Here is a 22,392-nt window from a genome sequence, read left to right as displayed (position 1 = left end):
TTCCCTCTCTAGAAAATGGCAAAGGTAATGTATTTCAGGATTTACGTCTCCTCTAGAGGAAGTGAGTCCCTGAGCCAAAGAGATAACATCATTGGCATCAAATGAAGGGCAGGAGTGTTTGTTTGTTTGTTTGTTTCTTTGTTTGTTTTTATTGTGTAAAGCCAGACCAGAGCAAAGCTTTGTACACTCGAAACCCCTTCAATGAGGATTGATCTGAAAGTACATGGGCTTAACAGTAAAAAGTGGAAGAAATTTAATACAAATATACTTGTAGAAAAGAGGAAGAATTTTTCTCTCAAAATCATACATTTCTAATAATAATCCTCATTTGATAAGAACCACAGATAATTTATTCGATAAGCTGAAAATGTTAGGAAACTTGACTATTTCCCCAAATTTATGAGGGTGTATGCAAAATTAACTGTCCTTTACCTAACGTGCAATGTCTACAAATAAAACCATTTTGTTATTGTTGATGTTTTATATTTCATAGTAACTAGCAAGAGAAATAAATTTTCAAAATGAATGTGTGCATATTTTTGCCAGTCGAGTGTATTTAATTTAAAAAAATCTTCACTCTAACATGTTAACAAACTTTGAAACTTACTTTAAGATCACACAATTTTTCAGAACGTTTCAGATTTGGAGCATTTCAGATCAGGTACATAAGCTGCATTGATGCGTCTCCATACAATTTTTAAGTAAAACTAAGGAAAGTAAGATCATCCACTCTCAAGTACAGTTAAAGGAAGTTTTGTAATTGCAAACTTAAATCAACTCCTGACTTAGGAAACTAAATGAACTGATTTCATCAGAAGCCATATTCTGATATAAAGTTAATTAAAAGATCCATATGCAGCTTAAGAGATCTGAGCTTGTGTAGTAACTAAAGATGACATAGTGGCAGAAATGGAGGGTAAGAAGCAGAAGGGATCCAACTAACCCGTTCAACCTCTTTTGGAAAGTAAACCAGTTTTAATTGTTTACAATTATTTCTTTTCACAAAGTGTCTCCTAGCACTCAAGTAAATGAGTCCTACTGACCACTCTCTTGAAATCGCTGAGAAATGTTGAGCTCAGCTAAATAGACCATGTTTAACAAATTTGGTTCTTGCCTAAAAGAATGGAGGAAGAATTCAAGGGCCTCATTTTTTTGTAATAAAGGACCATACTACATAGTGTAGGCTATCCACCAATGCTGGCTTCAGCCTATACATTGTATGCTACCACACTTGGCCTCCATCTCTTTGCTAAAGTAGAAAGACCATGGCCATTCCTTTCTTGTATCCCTACATCCATCCTAGAGCCCAACACACAATAAGTATTCAATTAACAACAGCTTGTGGTAACTTAATGAAAGCTTAGACATTTGTTAATTTTACCTTGGTTTCGAACAGGGCTAACATAATTGATGCCTTGGACGTTTCTCCAGTCCCAAGATTCTGGCAAATTTAAAATTTGTTGCTGTATTTCATCAGTCATCGGGGCAGGTTTGGGCCTAGAATAGAAATGGATATATAATGCCAATATAAAGTCCTTTCTTAAAAGATGGTCTCCTCACCTCTGATTCTAAGGGGTTGAGAACCAAAGAACACTTGTCCCTTGAGTGGTATGATGTGGCCATTACACAATGTTTTAGCTGCATAATGCTCCCACATAATCTAAGTAGCCTGTAGATTTTCAGGACATAGTCACTTTCCATATACAGTGAGAGTTACTTTTAGTATGCTTGAATATTTACCTTCTGTTACTTGTCAGATTTTAGTCAGGAAACAAGATACACATTAAGGATGCTTATTAGGGACTCTATAGAAAACATGGGACTAACTGGTGTTTGACTCAAGAGGTAGTGATGGTTTTACAATATGTGATTTTCTGCAAAGAACTTTATGTCACAAACTACAGTTTATGCTTATGAAAATAGGTGTGCTTATATATATTTCAAAGAGTTTTGACCAAAATTCAATGTAATAATAACAACAATAATTATAATAACAACTCAATAATGAAGACATATCTGTAAATGGCATCTATGATACTATACTATCACCATTACTATAGATGTCACTAAAAGTACTAAATAAGATACTGGCAATTTAACATACTTTTCTGACACCAAGTAGGCATTGAAATGGTAACTTCCATCTTCCTTCTATCCTATACAGCAGAGTGTTTAGCTACAACACACACATGTACACTAAAGAAAATGAAAGTGGGGAAAGCAGGTTATAAGAGCACAAACAAAGGAGGAAGGAGTTTAGGAGTACTATTGTGAGAATTAGAAACCCTTTTCAGATATTAGTTGTTATCTGGCCTTAATGCCTTGGGCCTCAGTATTTTAGAAATCCAGTGAAATGTCTTCATCAGAGAGCTGCTGAGAAGTGATGTTCGCTCATGATTTTAGCAGTTCCCTGGTTGCCAGCAGTTCTTAAGGCCCAGTGTAAGGATATTTGAGACTTTACACTACACAACCAAATATTTACAGCAGAATCAGTAGGATACAAAAATTCTACCGGAAATCAAGCAGCCAGACTTCCAAATTGGCTTTAATATTTCCTTCTCCATATGACTTCCATCTTATCTTAAACCCTCTATGGAGCACTAGTGGTAATAATAGCTTTCTATAAAGCAGAGACTGGTGTGTGTAGAGTCTAAGAGAAAAAGAGTCCCCTAAAACAAAGCATGTAACATATGACAAAACTGTAGTGTGGAGCACAGAATCTCAGACAGAATGAGCTCTTATCTCCAGTGCTTCTGATTTCTGTTAAACAGGTGTCAATTTTATGTCACAGACACATTAAAACCCTACTTCGTGGATCTAGGAAGGGGACATTGTGATGTATTCCTTGTCCCAGTTTAGACAAACCAGAATAGCTTATGCACTAGAATCCCCTAGAACAGGCTTTAAGAGATATTAGAGAATATTATTTTAAGAAAAAAAAAGAATGTTATTAGTCAGAAAAGAATAAGGCCACAATGTCTCATAATTAAATATTTCCATCAAATTGCATTCATTTGTCCACTGAGAAAAAAATAGAGATATATCTCAGCTAGTTTAAAGAGCTACATTATTATGTGGCTTATTCCAATCATAAAAAAATGTACAATATTCTATAGCTAGCCAGGAATTAACCTTTGAATGCTCTGAAAATTGGAGAATATTTTAATCTGTTAGAGAAAATAATCATCCTAAATAATTTATCAATACCTATTGATCTCTAGTTCCCTTTGGTTTTTCCTCAAGAAAGGTTTGGCATCACAGGAATAGCTTTGGATGCTTAACAAATGCTAAGGACCCACAAATCCACTCCTAAATCCAGCCACAGTTCTAGAAAGATAATTCAGAATACTCAAATCCTTACGCAGAAAAATACAAAATAGTATATATAATTTCCCAAAGCAGGAAAATGCCATGAGGTTACAAACAAAAGATGGCAAATTCTTTGAAAGCTGTGGCTAGGAGGAGATAAAGTGAGAGATGAGTGAGCTATAAGGAATTATTTTTTCCTGAACCTTAAAACACCCAGATTTTCAGATTTTTTTTCTCCCAGTGGCAAATTTAACAGTTACTATAAGCAAGCTGAGAGATACCCAAAGGAGCAGAAGTGGTGATATAAAATAGGAGTAAAATGAAGTTAAAGTTTTTAAGAATGTTTATCATAGTTTTTGAAAACTAGTCAAGTAGAAAACACAGCTATGGACTGATTTATATTACCCGGAATAGCAAGGATAAGTCTAGTCATTAGCTTGTTGTGAGTAACAGCCAAAGCTTGGGATAGGAGAGTGAACTTGCAACATTTCAAAGAATGGCTAAAAATGACGTTAAAGAGAAAAGACAAAACATAGGAATGAAAAGAAATTGAACAGGATGTGAACCAAGAGCATAGGAAAGACTCCAAAATATGACTTGGACAGTATGCACAAATATGAAGGAAGGTGAAAGAAAAAAAGACAACAGTAACAACACCCATTAAATTGGGATGACTGATAAAAAGTTCGGACATCCAGGTTGGGCCAGAAACAACAATACTGAAGTTGTTACTTGTGACAAGGAGAGGCATTGTGTTACCTTGGGATCCTTTGGCTGTGGCCACTTCTCCTTATCAGATCTCGCAGGCTCATTTTCTCATATTCCTTATATGTAGTTGCAGTCCAAGACTTCTGAACGGTATTGATGGCCTTCACAAAGTTGTGGTTGTGAGTGTAGAGCCTTTCAGAATATCTGCCAACAGCAAAGGGACATAGTTTCAGAGGAAGTCTTTTCAGGTAAAGCTAGCCTTCAATAAAACTGATACGCACACTTTGTGTCAAAGTTGGGAGTGGTATAGTCACTCAACACAGTTTGCAACAGAGGAAAGCTGAAAAATGTTATGGTATGTCTTACGTGTAATTTCTTCTTAAAGCCATGTTAATTTTGTAGTTGGCATGAGAGTATTATCTTTTCTGCATGCCCATTTTATTTATTTTATTATCTATCTATCTATCTATCTATATATGTTTCTTTTCAAGACAGGGTTTCTCTGTATAGCCCTGGCTGTCCTGGAACTCACTCTGTAGACCAGGCTGGCCTCGAACTCAGAAATCCACCTGCCTCTGCCTCCCAAGTGCTGGGATTAAAGGCGTGCGCCACCACCACCTGGCTATTTTATATTTTTTATACAGGATCTAGTCTCAAAATCATTATGTATCTAGAGAGGGCTTTGTACTTCTACTTAGTCTCTCCTTCCTAACTGATAGGATTATAGGCATGCATCGCCACATGGTTTATGCAGCATTAAGTACAGAATTCAGGACCCCATGTGTGCTAGGCTACCTGTCAAGCTATGATCTTGACCGCTATGTTGCCCTTTCAAAAGGCACTTTTAAAATCTGTTATATGAACAAAGCGAGTATATGCATACATGTTCTCTAAATAAGCAATTCCTAAGTACTATTCTACATAGGGAGTTTTATGCCCTTATTATTAAAAACTGGTATTAGCAGAAATATCACTGAAATCAGACTCTGAAATAAGTTCTTCATGTGATTCTTAAAAACATTAGCATGAGAATCATTTGTCTACTTTGTGTGAAATGTTTGGCCATGGGTATAGAAATAACACAGAAAGCACATGCTTACAAAAAAAAGTTAATTATCCACTGAATTCCAACATTTGTCAAACAAATGTTGGAGTGCACAGCACTTATATAAGTGCACAGCAATTATATAAGCAGTGCTTGAAAAGGTTCAATCTGGTTCACTAATTCAAAGCACACAAGATAAAAATGCAAGGTGAACTGCTTTTAAGAACCATACCACCTAAATCTACGTAAAGACTGAACTCAAAAGGAAGGGCTGGGTCAGTTTCCATTCTGGTTAGCACTTTGAGAAACAAGCAAACTTTCCAGTCACATCTACCATGAGCTCTCTGCTACAGGCATTCCTTGCTAGGGTCACTTAGTTTGAATGTTTAGTTCATGTGTACTTTTAGTGGCTTTTTCAACTAAATAAAATGGAAAAGAAAATAATACTTATTGATCTCCCTCTTTCAAAACTAATAATGTCTGAGAATTATTGTTTGTTTGGTTCCTTATAGCAGATATCTGAATAAAAATAGTAACTGCACATTATAGGCTGAATTTTATCCCTTGGAAAGAGAAGGGAGAAATATCATAATTATATTATAATCTCAAAAAGAAAATATTAAAAAGCCATAGTTACAATTCTTACCTCCAAATCTTAACCAGAGATTGTATTTACAAACAGGTCTTTAAAGAGCTAATAAGGGCCAAAGGAGGTCATTATTGTGAGCTCCGGTCTAATTTTACTAGAGTCCTGAGATGAATAGGTTAGGATACTTCAGGGAAGTCCAAGTGAGGACAAGGTGAGGAGGAGGAGCCAGCATCAAGTCAGGAAGAAACCAGGTTCTAGCCTTCAAAATCCAGAGTAAAAACTGCCCTTTAGGCCTCCCAGTCTGCAAGGCTTCTATGTGTCAGCCCTAGCAAATAAAAAACTGCAGCAACACCAAGGACTTTCATTGCTTTTTATGCTTGCACTTTGATGAGTTTGTAACTGGACACTAGTTGTAGCATTATCATATGCATGTATTATGCAAGTCACCACTATACCACAACCAATGAAATCATTTTTTCTTTACTAGTAATTTGCTATTTTGTGGTTCCTTTGATCATGTTCCTGTTTATAAGTTTTTCCTGATTCTTAGGTTTTGAAATGAGTTTAAATATTACTTTTTTGTCAATTCAGTCAGTCCACATCATTTCCAGTACAGTTTTATATAACACAGCTACGTTCAATTTACATAACATAGCAAAATTACAATTTCTAAAAGTAAACACACTCATTAAGCACAACATGAAGCAAAGCTAAATGGATACAACCCTTGTCACAACTCACTTTTCCTGGAGACCTCCAAGGTGTGCTGCATTCATATTAACCTTCTCAATGTGACTTTCCACCTTCTTGCCAACAAAGCAAGCCCAGTTCCGGCCCAGCACATCATGGACCCACCCAGTCATGGTCTCATGGCAGTAACTGACAGCTGTGTGGCCTCTGACTTCATACTGCAACCAAGAAAATAAATAAAAAACCAATTACAGCTGTGCTCAGCTCTCAAGTCTGTTTCCTCGGCTCTTATTTACCCTAAAGATGCATTGTCGCCCTCTGCCAACAAAAATAAAAACTTCGTCTAGCTGACGATGTTTTGATAATTATTCTGGAGATCAAAGAAACCATTTTTTCAAAGATTAGCATTGTCGGCCACCAAACAAATGTATTTCTAGGAATGAAAGAATGGCTATGGGAAAAAGCTCACAGATTTAAAGCAATTACCATACCCAAGGCATATTGCATTTAATTCTCCATCAGTCTATGAAGAAATTGCCATCCTATACTTCTGATTTTTCAGCTTCAGGGTATCCTCCTGAAGCTCACAGGGCTGTCAAGTGGTAGAAACAGAATTTTCCTCCTCTGCATGTTTGTCAAAAGAGGCTCCCATCAGTAGATTATAAAAACAGACAAATATTTCTGTATAGCTAAACAAAATCCTTTTTTGCTACTAATCTCCTGGTGCATTAGCATATGCCTATTATGAGGAAACTTAATTATTTGCTACATTTTATTTCAGTAATGTGACTCTTTGCATGTTTCTGTGTTAACCCTGAAGGAATACTGCTGTGATAGACCCAGCTTTGAATTCAGACACATTTGGCTCTAAAGCCCAAAGACTTTCATCCAGTGACAGCTCATTGAGGAGGAGCACATGACCAGAATGAGCAGGAGGGAGGGAGGCAGAAAGAAGAAAGGCATTGGCACAAGTTAGATTTGAAGACACCATAGTTATTTGTAAAACAAGGACATCAGGAATAAAAGAGATTACACACAGAAGTATAATACTGGGACTCCATGATCCAGTGCAAGTTGATAAGCTTGTCCCCAGTGGCCAAACACAAGTACTTTAGACTTTGCAGTGTCAGCACTTATTGTATCTGTTGGGTTCTTTGGCACACTTAGGCAGGTTAAATGTAATAAATGCATTTTTGACACAATTATTTCCCACTCACAGTGTACGTATCAAGATCTGAGCCAAGTTGAAATAAAGACATATTAAACAGTATGGAAACTCCATCATCAGTAGACTAAATGTTGGTGATGTTATCCAACCTGCTAAAATAATCCAGGTAGGCCTTGGAGAACCACTGACTCTTTCAGGAAGGCTGACTGGAAAGCAGCCTTAATATTTCAAGAGAGCTGAAAATTTCCTTACAGCAGAATGTCTTTCTGTCTCTCCATATCTACCTGTAGCAATGTCAGTAAATATTTATGGCAGCAAAATAGAAAAAGAAAAGGTAAAAAAGAAAAGTTTCAAATATGGAAATTGAGAATAATTTTATTAACTCATAATGTTTTGCATAATTAATGAGTTCTCTAAGAAAGGGTGAGGCAATCAAGTTTAGGAAAATTGGGAAATGTACCTCACAGTGCACAACACTTTTCTTGAACCCTGGGAAGCATAGACACCTATTAATATTACAATATCCAACTGCTTTTGTATCACAAAGGCAGAAACTCCCTTATTTATTTTATAGTCACCATACAGAATACTTATCAATACGAGGGGCTCAAGTTAACACAGAAATAATATATTCTCAGAGGGCAGAAATAAAAGACCTATGAGGTTTGTTAAACTAATACCAAGCACTCCTAGAACCAAACACTGGCCTCTATACCGTGCAGTGTTTCTTCATATACAGCTCCTTCAGAAATAGCTGGAATGGAGAATGACACAGAGGAGAGAAGCCCAGAAACTACAGAGCAAAGGCTAACTTCCTACTGATGCTTCTATCTGTATTATCTCGACCTCACAATAACCTCAAGCGATAAGGAGAATAGTTCTCTAATGTGGTACTGGTGTTCCTACGAAGAGTGAGAACGGGCAGCGTTTCACAGTTGACACTTGTTGGTTGTTGTTTAATTTTAATACAATGGATGCTCTAAAAATACTGCAGTTAAGTTGACTCAAGAGAGCTTTACAATGTGGCCCATGACTATTTCTAACTCTGCCATTCTTTGCCAAGGGCTTATTACTGCAGAGCAGAGGTAAAGGATACCTAAGACCTTTGAGGCTTGGAATATCCAGATAGAAGCCAGTTCTGCTGCTTTGTGCTTGTATGATCCTTGGTCAGTGTCTTCCATCAGTACATTCATTGATAAAATGGGGTTGATTGCAGTACATTCCATTCCACAGACTGCTTATGTGTCGTCCTTCAGGTAACCTCTATGAATATTCTTCCCATAAAGACATAGGCATTGTGAAAATAAGATTTTCATTGATTTACTATTTGAGAGCTTTCTGGCAGCAGGAAGCAGTTGATTATTGAATGAGTGAATAAGAAAAGAATAAATACATAAAGAAGAAGTCTTACTAAGAATGATTTCAATGTTGACTTACAGAAAATTCAGCAAAGGTACAGAATTAAAAATTAATAGTAGCACAACAATACCAAGTCATCCAAGTGCCAAGAAGTACACAGTATGCATGTGTGTGTGTGTGTGTGTGCGCACACGCACACATGTACATGTGTCTTCTGAAATGCCCATTCTCCTCTCCAAGCCTGTTTATGATGTAAATTCAGATTCACCTAGAAGTCCCAAATACCCACATAGAACTTCCAACCTGTACAATCTTACATCTGTGCTTCTATATACAATTAGCAAAGTCTGATAAATAATTGTTATTGCAGACACATTCATTTATGTACCTTGGAGTATTTTAAAAATCTGCAAGTTGGTTATTGTACCTCACATCCTTTAAGTATAGTAAAACCATCATTTGAGATTACTTCTGATGTATTAAACTCATGGAATCATTTTCTCCTTTAAAACTATATTTTGTATTATTCTGTAGCTAGAGAAATCTGAGTTTTCTTTTGTTAACCTGGAGTCACCCCATGAGAAGCAGGACAGGGTGATATAGAGCAGACATGTACAATGAGGTCCAAAGAGGTCAAAGTGCGGCATTGATTAGGTTAGGTCAAAGGTCAAGAGCTAGAAACCTTAAGCTGAATGACCTCCTCAGGGTTAATTCATTACTTCCTTTATTGGAAAGTTCTCAGGGACTCTTCCAGCTATAGTGAACTCACACATTTTTGTGAGGATTAAAAGACAGAAATCCTGGCCACATTATCCAGCAATAAATGTAGTCAATTTTTTTTTCTCCCAAAGAATTTTTTCATTTATGTAAACAGTGGTCTCTGAAGATTGGCTTGCACAGATGAGACACTTTAAGTTTCCATTCACTTTTGCCAATTCCTACTGCAAAGAAAAGGAGGGACAGCTACAATTGGAAGACCCCACAACATGTAGCTCTTAAGTTCAGAGAACTGCTGTCCCAGGCACTCTTCTGCTTCTTCAAAGTTCACATTAAATTGTCACATATTCTCCAAAGTCCTTAACCTCATTCCAACCACTACCATCACTACCATGGTTTCATCAACTCTCCTATAACTGCCTGGTAATATTGACCAGCTAGGTATATGCTACAACTTAAGCTATTTATCCTATAACTTTTTACTGTTTTTTGATACTGTAGCCTGTAGTTTTATGCTGTATCCACCTTTACCATGGGAGGCAACCATGCTACCAGGCTCCACGCAGCTTCCCTTGAATCCCTGGAAAGGCACACCCTTAATAATATTTTTTAGACAAAAAACTCCTCCTTTTCTTCCTTTCATCTGCTTTTTTTTCCTGGGCCTCAGAAGTCCAACCTGTACCTTCTGCCCAGCAATTGCCCCCCCCCCCAAGCTTTCTTTACTGATAGATCAAGAACCAATCTAGGAGAATAAGGAACAAGAACCTGTTCAAGGAGAACAGGACCTTAGCATCAGACCTGCCCCCTACATGATACTTTATAGATTTTTTTTAATTACTGTCCTTCCATTGCTTCTCTGTTTATACTGTACAGCAAATATGTGAATGCTTATTTCATCGAGTACACTAGTCAGGAGACACCAACAGTTTCACTTTTTAAATTCAAATTCTGTTGCTTATCACTCATGAAGCTTTGAATAAGCTACAGCTAGACAGCCTGTGTTTTTAACTGAAATGGGCAAGATATTTATGACTGATCATACTTTCCTTGATTGATAATAGTGAAGTTTAAAGAGTTTTAAAAGTTTAAAAATGCACCCCAAAAGTAACAACATAACCATGTACAAACATTTGTAAAGGCAAGAGAAAAGTAGCAGAGACATCATCTGTTGTTCTGAAGGCATTTATGTAACAAGGTTGTTTAACACTTTTTTTTATGCTTTCAGACAACTGACTCTTGGTTTCAAATTATTAATTGAGCTGTTTCTTTATTTCACAGACTGGTAGCAGTGCACACCCAAGTCTCTAGAGGCAAATGTAGGCAGTAAGACATCAACAGTACTTTCAGAAACAAGGTTATCATGACATTTTTCATTATTAATTGTATCTTTTGGAAATGACTTATTACAATATACACTGTTCATTTAATCACTGAATGTCTCATATATGTCTCATATGTGTTATAATATTACTATAGTGCTGCATCCATGTGGTTTCAAAAGCTGTCTACATAAATCATAAAACAAATAAAGATCTGGACATCTAAGTCTCCTTCCCAGAGTAGTACTTCAGAGATGTTTGAGGTCTGAATGATAAACACATGGACATTTGTGGCATCTGAGTAACACTCAAATCTAGGAAAGGGTCACTGAACTTTTTGCTTCTCCACAACCCTTCAGTCTCAATAGCAACATCAATGCAAATTAAAGCACTATATCTGCTGCTATGCTTCTAGTGTCAGGAAAGTGTTAAGAAACAACCAAGCTAATTTGACCAAATCCACATTTGGCTCAATACTGCCAGACTACCATACATTTCTCAGAGAGAAGCCAACTTCCTTAATCCTGTTCCAAGAATAAGCATGGGCTTTCTGCCTATTAACAAGACTAAACAGTTTATTTAAAAGCTGAATTCTAATCAAATGCAAAGCTGCCAGAAGTTGAAACCAAATGATGATACATTTTAAATAGAAAATATTGACATTTAGATTCAAATACAAGAATGGAAGATATAAAATTTGATTATTATCTATGCTTGAAGACACTTGATTTAAGCTAAAACATACATTCCAAAAATAGCTAAAAACCAAATTACTACCTACCACTCAGCAAAGTGGTCAGCATTCTTGCACTCATTCTCAGTTCCTGGTTCACAAAGTCTCAACTGTGAGGTTGGAAGAAAACCTGAAAATCCACTCAACTGTTAATTAGCTCCAATTAATTCTTATGCTTAGTGGCTGTGGAACATAAACTATTCTCTTCAGGCTACTAAAAACACACACACACACACAAAAACAAAACAAAAAAAAAACAAAACCACACAAAAAAAACCCAACAGACCCAGGAAACTTTACAGACATAAAATTCTCTATTTTCCTCAGGCACTAATAACCCCCAAAGCTAGAACTTTACTACTGTACTACTGAAAGCTTAGGCTTTTTTTTTTTTTTTTTTTTTGGCTTTATAAGTGAAAAAGTTTAAGGTATAATGAACACATACACACACAAAATGAGTCTGATCTCTTTTGTATTAAGTCATTTAACAAATGTTCCAAGGGCCTGCCGTAGCTTCTAAGGGCACAAAGGTAAGAACATTCCAGTAACATTAATAAAAACAATACCACAGTGAGGTATTTTTCCAGCTACTTTCTTAATGAATTATTTATTAACTCTACTTTTTCATGCTAGTTGACACATATTGCACAAAACACAGGTAATACAGTATTTTGTAATACAGAGTCAATAATTCCTCTTCTTACAAAGCAGAGTGGAATACAAACAGGCAATTATGACAAACGACCCTAAGCACCAGTGTATTGGAAGTGCTTCTGGCACACATCTACTATTTTGTACCCACTAATTTGCCCTCATAAACATTTATACACAAAACTACACAGAGGAAAGCAATTAAGGTTAAAATATTTTCCGTAGCAAGCCTCTCTCTCTCTCTCTCTCTCTCTGTGTGTGTGTGTGTGTGTCCCATGTCCAACAGCAGTTTTTGACCTTGAAAAGCAGCTTTAAAATATATAACTCTTTAAGGGCTCTGCAGGCAAGAAACTTTTGATAATATTTTTTAGAACAGAGAACAAAAGGGATATACCGCCATCTCTGGCCAGCGTTTCTAGAACCCAAGAAAAATGATGCATTGTATACTGGTTTGAATGAAAGTACTTCCCCTCCCCAGTAGGTTCATAAAATTAAATACCATTGTCTCCACTTGGTGGAACTCCTAGGGAAGGATTAGGAAGTCTGTCCTTGGAGGAGGCATTGGAAAAAGTGTGTTCTTAGAAGTGGGCTTTTAGGTTTCAGAAGCTACGTGATTCCCAGTTAGCTCTCTCTGCCTAGTGGTTGCGGATGAAGATATGAACTCTAAGCCATCCTTTCACCCCTCCATTATGAACTTTAACCCTCTGAAACTGTAAGCCAAATCACATACTTTCTTTGATAAATTTCCTTAGTCATGGTGTTTTATAACAAGACAAGAAAAGTAGCTGAAACTTTGTAGGCTAGTATTACTTATAAAAAGTCTGCAGAAAGAGAAGTGTATTTTACTCTCCGAGACCTATGAAGTGCTATTTGCATTAGTTATTAAAGATAAGGCGAGAAAAGCAGATGTCTATCCCAGAAGATAAAGACACCAGACCGTTACAAGTACAAGCTGGATGCAACTACAGAGGACAAGGGGAATTATTAATGGACTCTCTCTCACCAGTGAAGTGACAAATGCATCCTAGGTGTTGAAGACTATCAGAACCAGAAGCAGGATAGAAAAATAAAAGAAGATCAGCAAATAAGTAAATCTGACAAGGCATAAAACAGTGATTATGTCTCAGATACACCATCTTCTGAGCTAAGTGAACCACAGGAGAAAAGCAAATTGGATGACATGGACTAGGTACAAATGCCTTTTATGTCTCCCAAGTCAGCTGGAAATCCAGTGAGAAGGAAATGACTCTGCTGCTTATCGGGAACAAACTAGCAGATAGCAATCAGGCTGAACAATAGTGCAATTAAACAGAATCCTTTTCACGAGGGATTTCTTTGGGGTTGATACTGAAGTTTTACTGCCTGATTCCCAGTGTGTGAGACTGCTAAGGGGATAACCAAGTTAATGGTATCGGCTGAGTGCAAGAACTCTGGCTAAAAGCAAGAAGGTGAGTGGACTCAGAGGTAAGGAAACATAAAGTGGAAAGGGCCTTTCCTAAGACTTCAGTAACAGTCAATGCAATATACATTCTACCACCCCACTGAACTAATATTCACGGTGCCTCTGTGCTGGAATGTACCAAAAAAAAAAAAAAAAAATACCCAAATGTGGTTCTAGAAACCATCTACTTTGTTGCTCTGACTTTTCTTTACTTCTTAGCCCCAATGAAGTCCTTAGGTTTGAAAGATTAGGATGATCATTTTATAGTCAGAAACTGTAGGAGCTTCAGCTTTATGGGAGACTAACCATATAGATAACTGTAAAATGTGACTAGTTTCACCAGCTTTATAGGGTTTTCAGATTCATAGTATGTCAAAGCTAGCACCTAATTTAAAAACCAAAATGAAGAAACAGAAGAGGAAAAGAGAACAGAAAAAAGAAAAAAGAATAGAAAACAAAAAGTATTAACCAGACCGTTTTTTCTGTCTGGGAGCACTGCAGATTCACTGTCTGCAAGATAACATCTTTTAGTATATGGCTAAGAAAGCATCTTCCTTCTCTGTGGCATCCACAGGACCATCTCCCTTCTAGTAATTAATATGTCTCCAGCTCATGCCATCTCAAAGCCGTCTACCTTTGGGAGTATCTCAAAGTAATTTTAAAAAGTGAAGGCACGCAGGAAGAAACAAATTAACTGTGAGTAAAATTTTCAATGTGACAAAACACAGAAAAAAAGAATAGGTCACAAAATCAAAAATCCAAATTCTGTCCAGTTTGGAGAAATTATTTCAGCACAACAGTATTCAAATAGGAAAAGAAAAAACAAAAACCAAAAAACAAAACAAAAGGAAAAAAAAAACACATGATGTGTTATAAATTGTCCCCTTATGAAAACACTAAATGCTGAGACCCCCCCTGAGGCTTCATCTCTTCCACAATGTTTTTCCTTTATTCTTTGCAGTTTCTGGTGGTTCACATTCCACAGTGGTGATTACTGTTTTCCAAGAAATCCTTCAGGAGGGCAGTTGCCTTGGTAGGTCACCAGGACTCCTCTGCATTTTACATGCAAACAGATTCCAGAAGGGATTGTAGCTGCCATGGCCTCTGCTAGCTGCTAGAGGTAGATCCAACTGTTTGTCTCTTAAGCCAAAGTCTGCTCTTGGCTGTGGTTTTAAAAGAGCCTCTCAACAGACGATCTATTTAATAACTACAAAACAAAAACTAGGGTTACAAGAAACAAAGATCATACCACCTTTTAACACTTTATCATAGTAGCCTTTGTTAATTTAAAAAAAAAGCAATACCAGCACTAATAAATTAGGTGTTGGTAGTTTTAAATTACTAAAGACATTCGCATAAAATTGCTACTGAGTTCAATGCTTTAAAAAGAGAATTACGCATCCAGGCAACATGCTTGCAAAGCACATGCATCTGAAAGTGACTGCCTCTCTACAAAACTATTGTGATTTTAAAGTATACTGAAGCAACAAGCTAAATTCTAGCATCTTAGACCCCTACTACCTGTCTCATACACATTTAAATGTGGTCCTCATGAAGCTTAGATGTTTGCCTAAGTACTAGGGTATATACCTCAGATATGAAACAGACTAAGGTTAACTTTTCTACTGGTAGATGTCTCTCCAGAAAAGTAGAAGGAAGGTTGAAAGATTTAGGGCAGAATTCCATAAATTGTATTGAGAAACTAATGATCCACTTTGGGGAGGTTTCCCATTCAATCTTCCTCCTAAAGTAGCACCCATGCAACAAATTAAAAGTTCTGTGCAGTTCTGAACTTCAGGAAACAAACATATTCTCTACTTATTCAGTTCCCTGAAGAACAGAGACACAGCTCATTTATGTCAATTATGCTCACTCACACTGAGCTGATTTTAGAGGCTTCCTGACTGTCTAAATTTTAAGATCCAGTGATTGAGCAGCCCCGGGACAGCTCCTTTCTGCTCTTATGGATGCTGCAGACCTATTACAAAGTCCAGTACAAAGCCTGAAATGTGGCTATAGAGTGATGATGGTGTTTCAAGACCTGTTCTCACTTCTCGTTTGTATCATCAGACTTTCAGGGATTAGTAACCAAGAAAAAGAAGGGCAAGGAGAACCAATATTGTTTTAAAACCTGATGAAGTTTAAGATATCCCATAGATTCTATTTGCTCTTCATCCGTTATTCCTACCAAATTTTATGTGAGTAGTAATTTCCATATTTATTCTGAAAATATGGAATGAATGAGCCAAAGGGATCATTCTTTTCCCAGTCAACATTCTATGCTTTTAGAAGAAGCCATGATAAAGAAGATGAATGACAATTTGGTGATAAGTGACTAGCATGCCAATTCATTTTGAAAGAGCCATATTCTCTCTAAAAGATACGTTTGAAAAAACTGTGACCTCAGTCTTGCACCTTAGACCCGTAGGTGTGTCTGCTGTCCATGTTAATGTGGTAGTAATGTTGCTTGGATGTATGCGCAGGTACTAGGATATATACTATACATGGTTCTCTCTTGAAATCTTTGGGGAAAAGACTAAGCAAACTAGGAATGCTTAGTAATTTTACAACTGTGAATTGTATGTTAGCCAACCTTTGCCAGGTTGTTCTTCTCCTTTTTGAGTTCATCTCTTCTATGGTTATATTTACGACACTTGGGATTTGATGGTATAAACACATGAGAATGGAACGTTACATAAAACGGCAGAGAAGTTAAAGGAAGCAGAAATGCAAGCTCAAGCAAGATGCATAGGAAATTAACAATCTATGCATTTTCCCTTTCTTTGAAGAATAAATAGGCACTGATTTGCGTATGACGACAGGGCAGGAGAAAGCTGGCTTAACAATGAAGATAAAAGATATTTCACTTGTGCTCACCCAGTTTGTTCCTCAGATGTGGCAAATCATACATTCCTACAGTTCCCAGCTGCATGAACAACTGACTGATAAAATCAGTGACATCCTATAAGAGTTTACAGTGGTAAACTGAGTCATAACAAAATATCAATAAGATCAATAAGAAAACACAAATGAGGCATAAATCAAGATGCTTTTGATACCAAAAGTCTTAAAAAGAAACTTCAAGTTTTAAAACATAAATCTCATGTCTAATATACAGAGTATATATTTTTTTAAAAGCACATCTACTGCAAAAACAATTGTTCTAAAATTGTGTTATTTTAAAAATAATCTCAGGAGGAATAGTGAAAAAAAATGAGTGCACAGCTCTTATACCCTTTATTGTGGAAACACAATTGACATTTCTGGTTGTGGTGAATAGTTTGAAACTTTCAAATTGCTGGCACACAAGTTATGGAATTAAAAACCAGACACTGTTGGCCAAGTTCTAAATAATAGCTTGTTTTATAAACCCAATGGTGGTGGTCTCTTTATTATTGTTGTTAGTCTATAATTCAATTAAGACCGAAGAGCCCAAAAAGAAGCTCAATAATCATAAAATTCAGCTTGACTATCACCAAATGAAATGCAAAGCCATAACAAGGGTTGAGTGAGATAGCTGAAAGCAAGGGTGATTACTGCCAAATCTGATGGCCTGAGTTTAACCCCCAGAACCCACACTGTGGAGGGAATAAACCATGGGTCCCTTCTATAGGCTGCCTTCTGAGTACACTGAAGCTGTGGCTCACAAATAACTCCCCAACCCCCACCACTATCCACAACTCCCACAAATAAAGAATTATAATGCAAACATTTAACTAAAATTAGTCTATTTTCCTCTCTATTTTTTTCACCCTTTGAAAATCTGTCTTCAAGGCAAGATGAGGTTTTTTTCTACCCTTCTCTTCTTCACTGCCTCAGAGGAGATAAATTGAGAAAAAGTCAGGGATTCGTAACTTGTTCTCCTTGAAGACACTGTTTGAGGCTTACTTTGTTTATATGACTTCCTCTGGACCGTTTGGCTGAGGTGGAACTTTATATAGCTTTTCATAAAAGTTAATGAAGGCACATAAAGGCACAAGGAAAAAGAAAGTGGTCACTTACCACTGATCACATAAAGTTAGAGGCATCATCTCAGCTCTTTATATTCTACTGGGTTTTGTTGCCTTTTTTTTTTAAATAAGTAGCCAGCTGCTTTTTAATATGCAGATGCTTCAAAGAGGTGTAAATGTGCCACAGGGACAAGGAGATCCAAATGATTCCTATCATTATAATCCAACAGTGTAGGACATGCCTGCAGAGAGTACCTTTATTCTCCACTGCCCTATGGTTTCAAAGAATATTTTCAAGAAGTTTCCATTTTGTCACAAGTCTAATTACTCTCTTCTCTTTTATAGGAGGCTGTAAAGGCTTAGGTCTCTGCCTAGATGGCAATACAGGTCAGAGATTGCTTTAATGAATTAACGAAAAGAGAACCTTTAAAAATAGATAGTCACTGGATTTCTGTTCAACAGGAACTATGCAAGCTTGAAGGCATACGCAAATCCACAGACTAGCCCTATTTCAACCTACCATATTTTAACTAATTAAAAGCCAAGTTTTTGTCTTCATTGTGTTTTGTTTTGAATGTTTAGGAATCTTAATGTCTTGAAACACATTAATCTTTCAGCTAATGCCTGAATAAGATGTAAATAAAGCAAGATGCCAGCAAAGAGACTGACATTAGTCACCCCCAAGTCAAGCCTGGATGTAGAGAATGAAGGGAAGGCCATGTCTGCTGTTGTGCTATAGGATACAAAAGGAACACGTGATGAGCATTCAACATAATCACCACCTACTCCAGAGACTCGGGCAGGATGACTACTAGGCATCCGAGAAAATACATCTCACAAATCAAATGGGAAGCAGATGGTCTTAGGTGTGTTACTGAAAGGAGGTGTAAATCCAACTGTTTTCTAAAATAATAACGGACAGAACTAAAATGGTGGGTGTACACAGTAAAACTTCATTAGATATTTATGCAATAGTTGGGGTCAGTAAATTTAGTTTACATATGACCTTTAATATTGATGCTATTTATCTATTTTAAGCCAGGTCTGTTGGTCACACATATAACCCCAGTACTTAAAAGACTGAAACAGGATTTCAAGTTCAAGGTTAGCCTGGTACACATGTCAAGACCCTGTCTTAAAAATACAAAAGAAATGAGGGCCTAAGTTTTAAATGTCAGTTGAAAAGATACATTCTATGCCATTAGAAAAAAGTTAATGTGCTTTTTTCAATGAAAAGGTTTATTTTCTATTGAGTCATATATTCCTTGAAATATGGTTTCCCAGAACTGTAGAAAATACCCTAATGCTTGTGGTAAAATCCAACTAGATTTGGGTTAACAAAGTCACCCAAAAATCTTGATTCTCCTTTTATGTAAAGTCATTTCACTTTACATTTTCCATAAAAATGTAAACACTTTCCCCTATTAATACTTCTGTATTTGCCATTAAAATACATTATTTATTTGTTTTTGTTTGCTTATTTATTTGTTGTTGTATAATAAAAGAGGAATGTGTGTAATGCTACATGTGTCAAGGTCAGAGGACAACTTTGTGGATCTCCATGGCTTTTAGGATCTAACTCAGGTCACCAGGTCTGCAGACAGTTTTGCAAACTGCTCATCTGGGACTACCTGATTACATTAAAACATGTTTCAGAAACAAAAAATCTTTTACATACATTGTCTGTTGTGTTATCTTTATCACCAGTCAAATAAAACACATTGCTTGGTTTTTCAGCAGTAAGACAAAGCATGGTTTTCTAGAACCAAATCATTCTGGAAAATGGCTCTGTGTGTGTGTGTGTGTGTGTGTGTGTGTGTGTTGAGTAAAAACCATCTTCCTACTTAGTGGTAGAATAATCATTTGTCTAACAGCATCCAGAAAGGTATAAGACATCTGCCTAATCATTTAGTAGTCATTTACATATACTTTGTCTTTCCTGTAAACTTGAAAACACATTTACCTGTTTTTGGCTTTAAAATCAGTTCTTTTGACCTAATGTGATTAATAGCCTCCTGTTCTGGCAAAATACTCAACTGATTTGAAAAGAAAAGTACTGTGTGCTCCAATCCCTCATTCCACTGTCAGATACTCCCCAGATCCCTGATGATAAATACCGTGCGGAATTGCCATAGCCTTATTTCTGATTGTTATGCCTCTGATAATTAATAGTTAATTTATTTGTTTTCTGGCCAGTATTTTACAGTCTAGATAAATGGGAAGTTTTGTTTTTTAAAGACGTATATAAATTAATAATTCATCTATTTTTATCCCATTCCCAACTTCTTAATGATTTGTTCAACTATTTCCAAACTGAGTTCAAGTTCATCCATTCCATTCATTCTTTTTTTTTTAATTTTTATATTTTTATTGTTTATTTTTTTAGAAAATACCAACTATTTCTTAGTGTGTCAATAAAAAATAGAGGAAGAAGAAAACCAAACAATTAATTATGGCCCATCTCAGGGTTCATAATATAAACTAAGTATCTCTTTTTTTTTTTGCCCATGATTGTCAAGTCTACAAATTTGATCTGAAGGCAAAAAAAGGAATGTGGCTGTACAAGAGGTCTAAAAACCCTCGCCCTGAACATGAGCTGAACACAGACAACAACAATGAATGTGTTGGAGTGGTCTAGGGAAAGGCTCTGTGGCTTCAACTCTATACAAATAACTACAAGCAACTAAGGAATTCTGAGACTGGGAGAAAGTCTTCCTCAGTGAAGGGCACACCAATTGGTTATTCAAAACCAAATGGTCAAGCCTCAAACCATACACATATAGACTGAGGAAATTATACACATACTTATGAACATGTGTGTGTGTGTGTGTGCGTATATATTAAGAAATAAAAATTAGAGGCCATGACTTTGAAAAGGAGAAAGGAAGGGTATATAGGCAGGTTTGAGGGGAGAAAAGAGAAAGGGGGAAATTGTGTATCTCTAAAGCATACAAACAAAAAACAACATAGTCCCATTCAAATACACACTGAGAACTAAATTCAGATTTAATACACCTACCACATCCATCATGTAACTGAAACGAGATTCAGATACTGTTAGGATGGATTTAGTACAGTGCTTAATGTTGATAGTAAAAATAATTAACAGCGGGGCAGTAGTGGTGCCCGCCTTTAATCCCAGCACTTGGGAGGCAGAGGCAGGTGGATTTCTGAGTTCAAGGACAGTTTGGTCTACAGAGTGAGTTCAAGGACAGCCAGGGCTATAGAGAGAAACCCTGTCTCAACACCCCTCCCCAAATAAATAAATAAATAAAATTAACAACTAGTCACACTTGTCCTTGAACTACTCAAATGGGCTCCTAACTAACAATGCATAGACTGATTCTTACTAGCTAGCTGGCTACTAGGTAGGAATTGTGCCACCCTCTCAATCCCTTGTTTTATTTATTTATTTAGTTAGTTAGTTTTAAAGAGAGGTCTGTATTAAAATATCTCTCTGGAAAGTTATTCTAAGAAATATGTTTGGCTCAGAATCCTACATCCTGGTGATGATAAATCAAGTCATGAGAAATCACACTTAGAGGTCAGGCTGTCTGTTAACATTTTTAACAGATATATCACCTAGTTTCCCCGGAAGTGTCTATAATCGGGTCTATTCTTACCAGATGCACCAGACTATGAAAAACTCTCTCTATATATTCTATGTATAATGAGAAACAGCTGCTTCAGATTCCATTTACTTAAAGCATTTAATAATAAACCTATAGGAAAAGTTTCAGCTTCTCCATAAGATGAACACTTGGGAGACACGGAATCTAGGCAGTCCCACCCATTTTAACCCAGAGAGTTGCTTATAGCTTGGAGCACGGTGCTTGAATACAGGGACAGACAATGGTTCTTTACTCGGCAGAGAAGTAAAATTCCAGCTGTGTAGGCTAGTGGGCCATTTGCTTTAAAAAGCTCAAGAAGCATAATGACTTTTATGAATTCTATTTCCCTCTCTAGCCAAATAAATTATTCACATTAAAATACGCAATACATTTTAATACAGCAATGAGTCCTTAAGGCCAGTACAACATGGTTAGAATAGAATGAACTCTAGAAAATGGAATCTATCATCTCCCTATCCTTCCTATAGGTTCTCTACAATGCCAATGATTAAGGGAACACTTAAAATATAAATACAGAATTATGCATTTTTAAACTTACTCAAAGTTTAATTTTTCAATGTCAAATTTACAATTGTTGACTACTCTTAGAAAAGTGAGTGTCTATTCAGGTTATGTTCTTGGTCTAAAAGGAACACTCCAGAGGTTCCTAATCAGGAGAAATTTTAGGTAAGAAATGACTGGTCACAGAAACTAACCTTGAAAAACGCAAACCATTTGTAGTCATTCAACACAATCTCGAAGCCTTGGTTGTAAATGAGGGTAAAATGCCCAGAATTGCCCAGCTCATCGTAGGCAGTATCCAACTTCTTAAGGTGTACCACTACCTTTTCTTCTGTTGCTTCTAAAGAAAACAAAATATATAACAAATCAAAGTTAACCCAACACCCAGTACCCACCTCCTCAATATTCTATCGTAAGGTACTTTTCAACCTTGCAACCTAACTGGGATTCATAATTTGTGTCATGTAAAAAATAAGTCTCTCGGGGCCGGGCGTGGTGGCGCACGCCTTTAATCCCAGCACTTGGGAGGCAGAGGCAGGTGGATTTCTGAGTTCGAGGCCAGCCTGGTCTACAAAGTGAG

General features: G+C 36.7%; 1 protein-coding gene across 3 annotated transcripts in view; it reads right to left on the bottom strand.

Annotated features, from left to right (window-relative positions):
* The window catches only part of Ctsc (cathepsin C), a 37,979-nt gene that overhangs the window by 12,605 nt on the left and 2,982 nt on the right, over nt 1-22,392 (bottom strand). Inside the window, exons 2-5 of one of the 3 annotated variants that reach the window (XM_021168580.2) lie at nt 22,007-22,152; nt 6,393-6,559; nt 4,069-4,221; nt 1,382-1,497 (exon numbers count right to left, since the gene is read on the bottom strand). In XM_021168580.2, coding sequence (XP_021024239.1) covers nt 1,382-1,497; nt 4,069-4,221; nt 6,393-6,559; nt 22,007-22,152 — 582 coding nt within the window. Of the gene's footprint in view, nt 1-1,381; nt 1,498-4,068; nt 4,222-6,392; nt 6,560-12,083; nt 14,937-16,577; nt 16,692-22,006; nt 22,153-22,392 lie in introns of those variants that run through there. The other 2 variants (XM_029479384.1, XM_029479383.1) reach the window with 2 other exon arrangements.

The sequence above is a fragment of the Mus caroli genome, chromosome 7, assembly GCF_900094665.2.
Source record: "Mus caroli chromosome 7, CAROLI_EIJ_v1.1, whole genome shotgun sequence".
Lineage (NCBI taxonomy): Eukaryota > Metazoa > Chordata > Mammalia > Rodentia > Muridae > Mus > Mus caroli.
The sequence above is the reverse complement of the archived record's forward strand: the minus strand, read 5'-3'. Positions and strand labels throughout refer to the sequence as shown.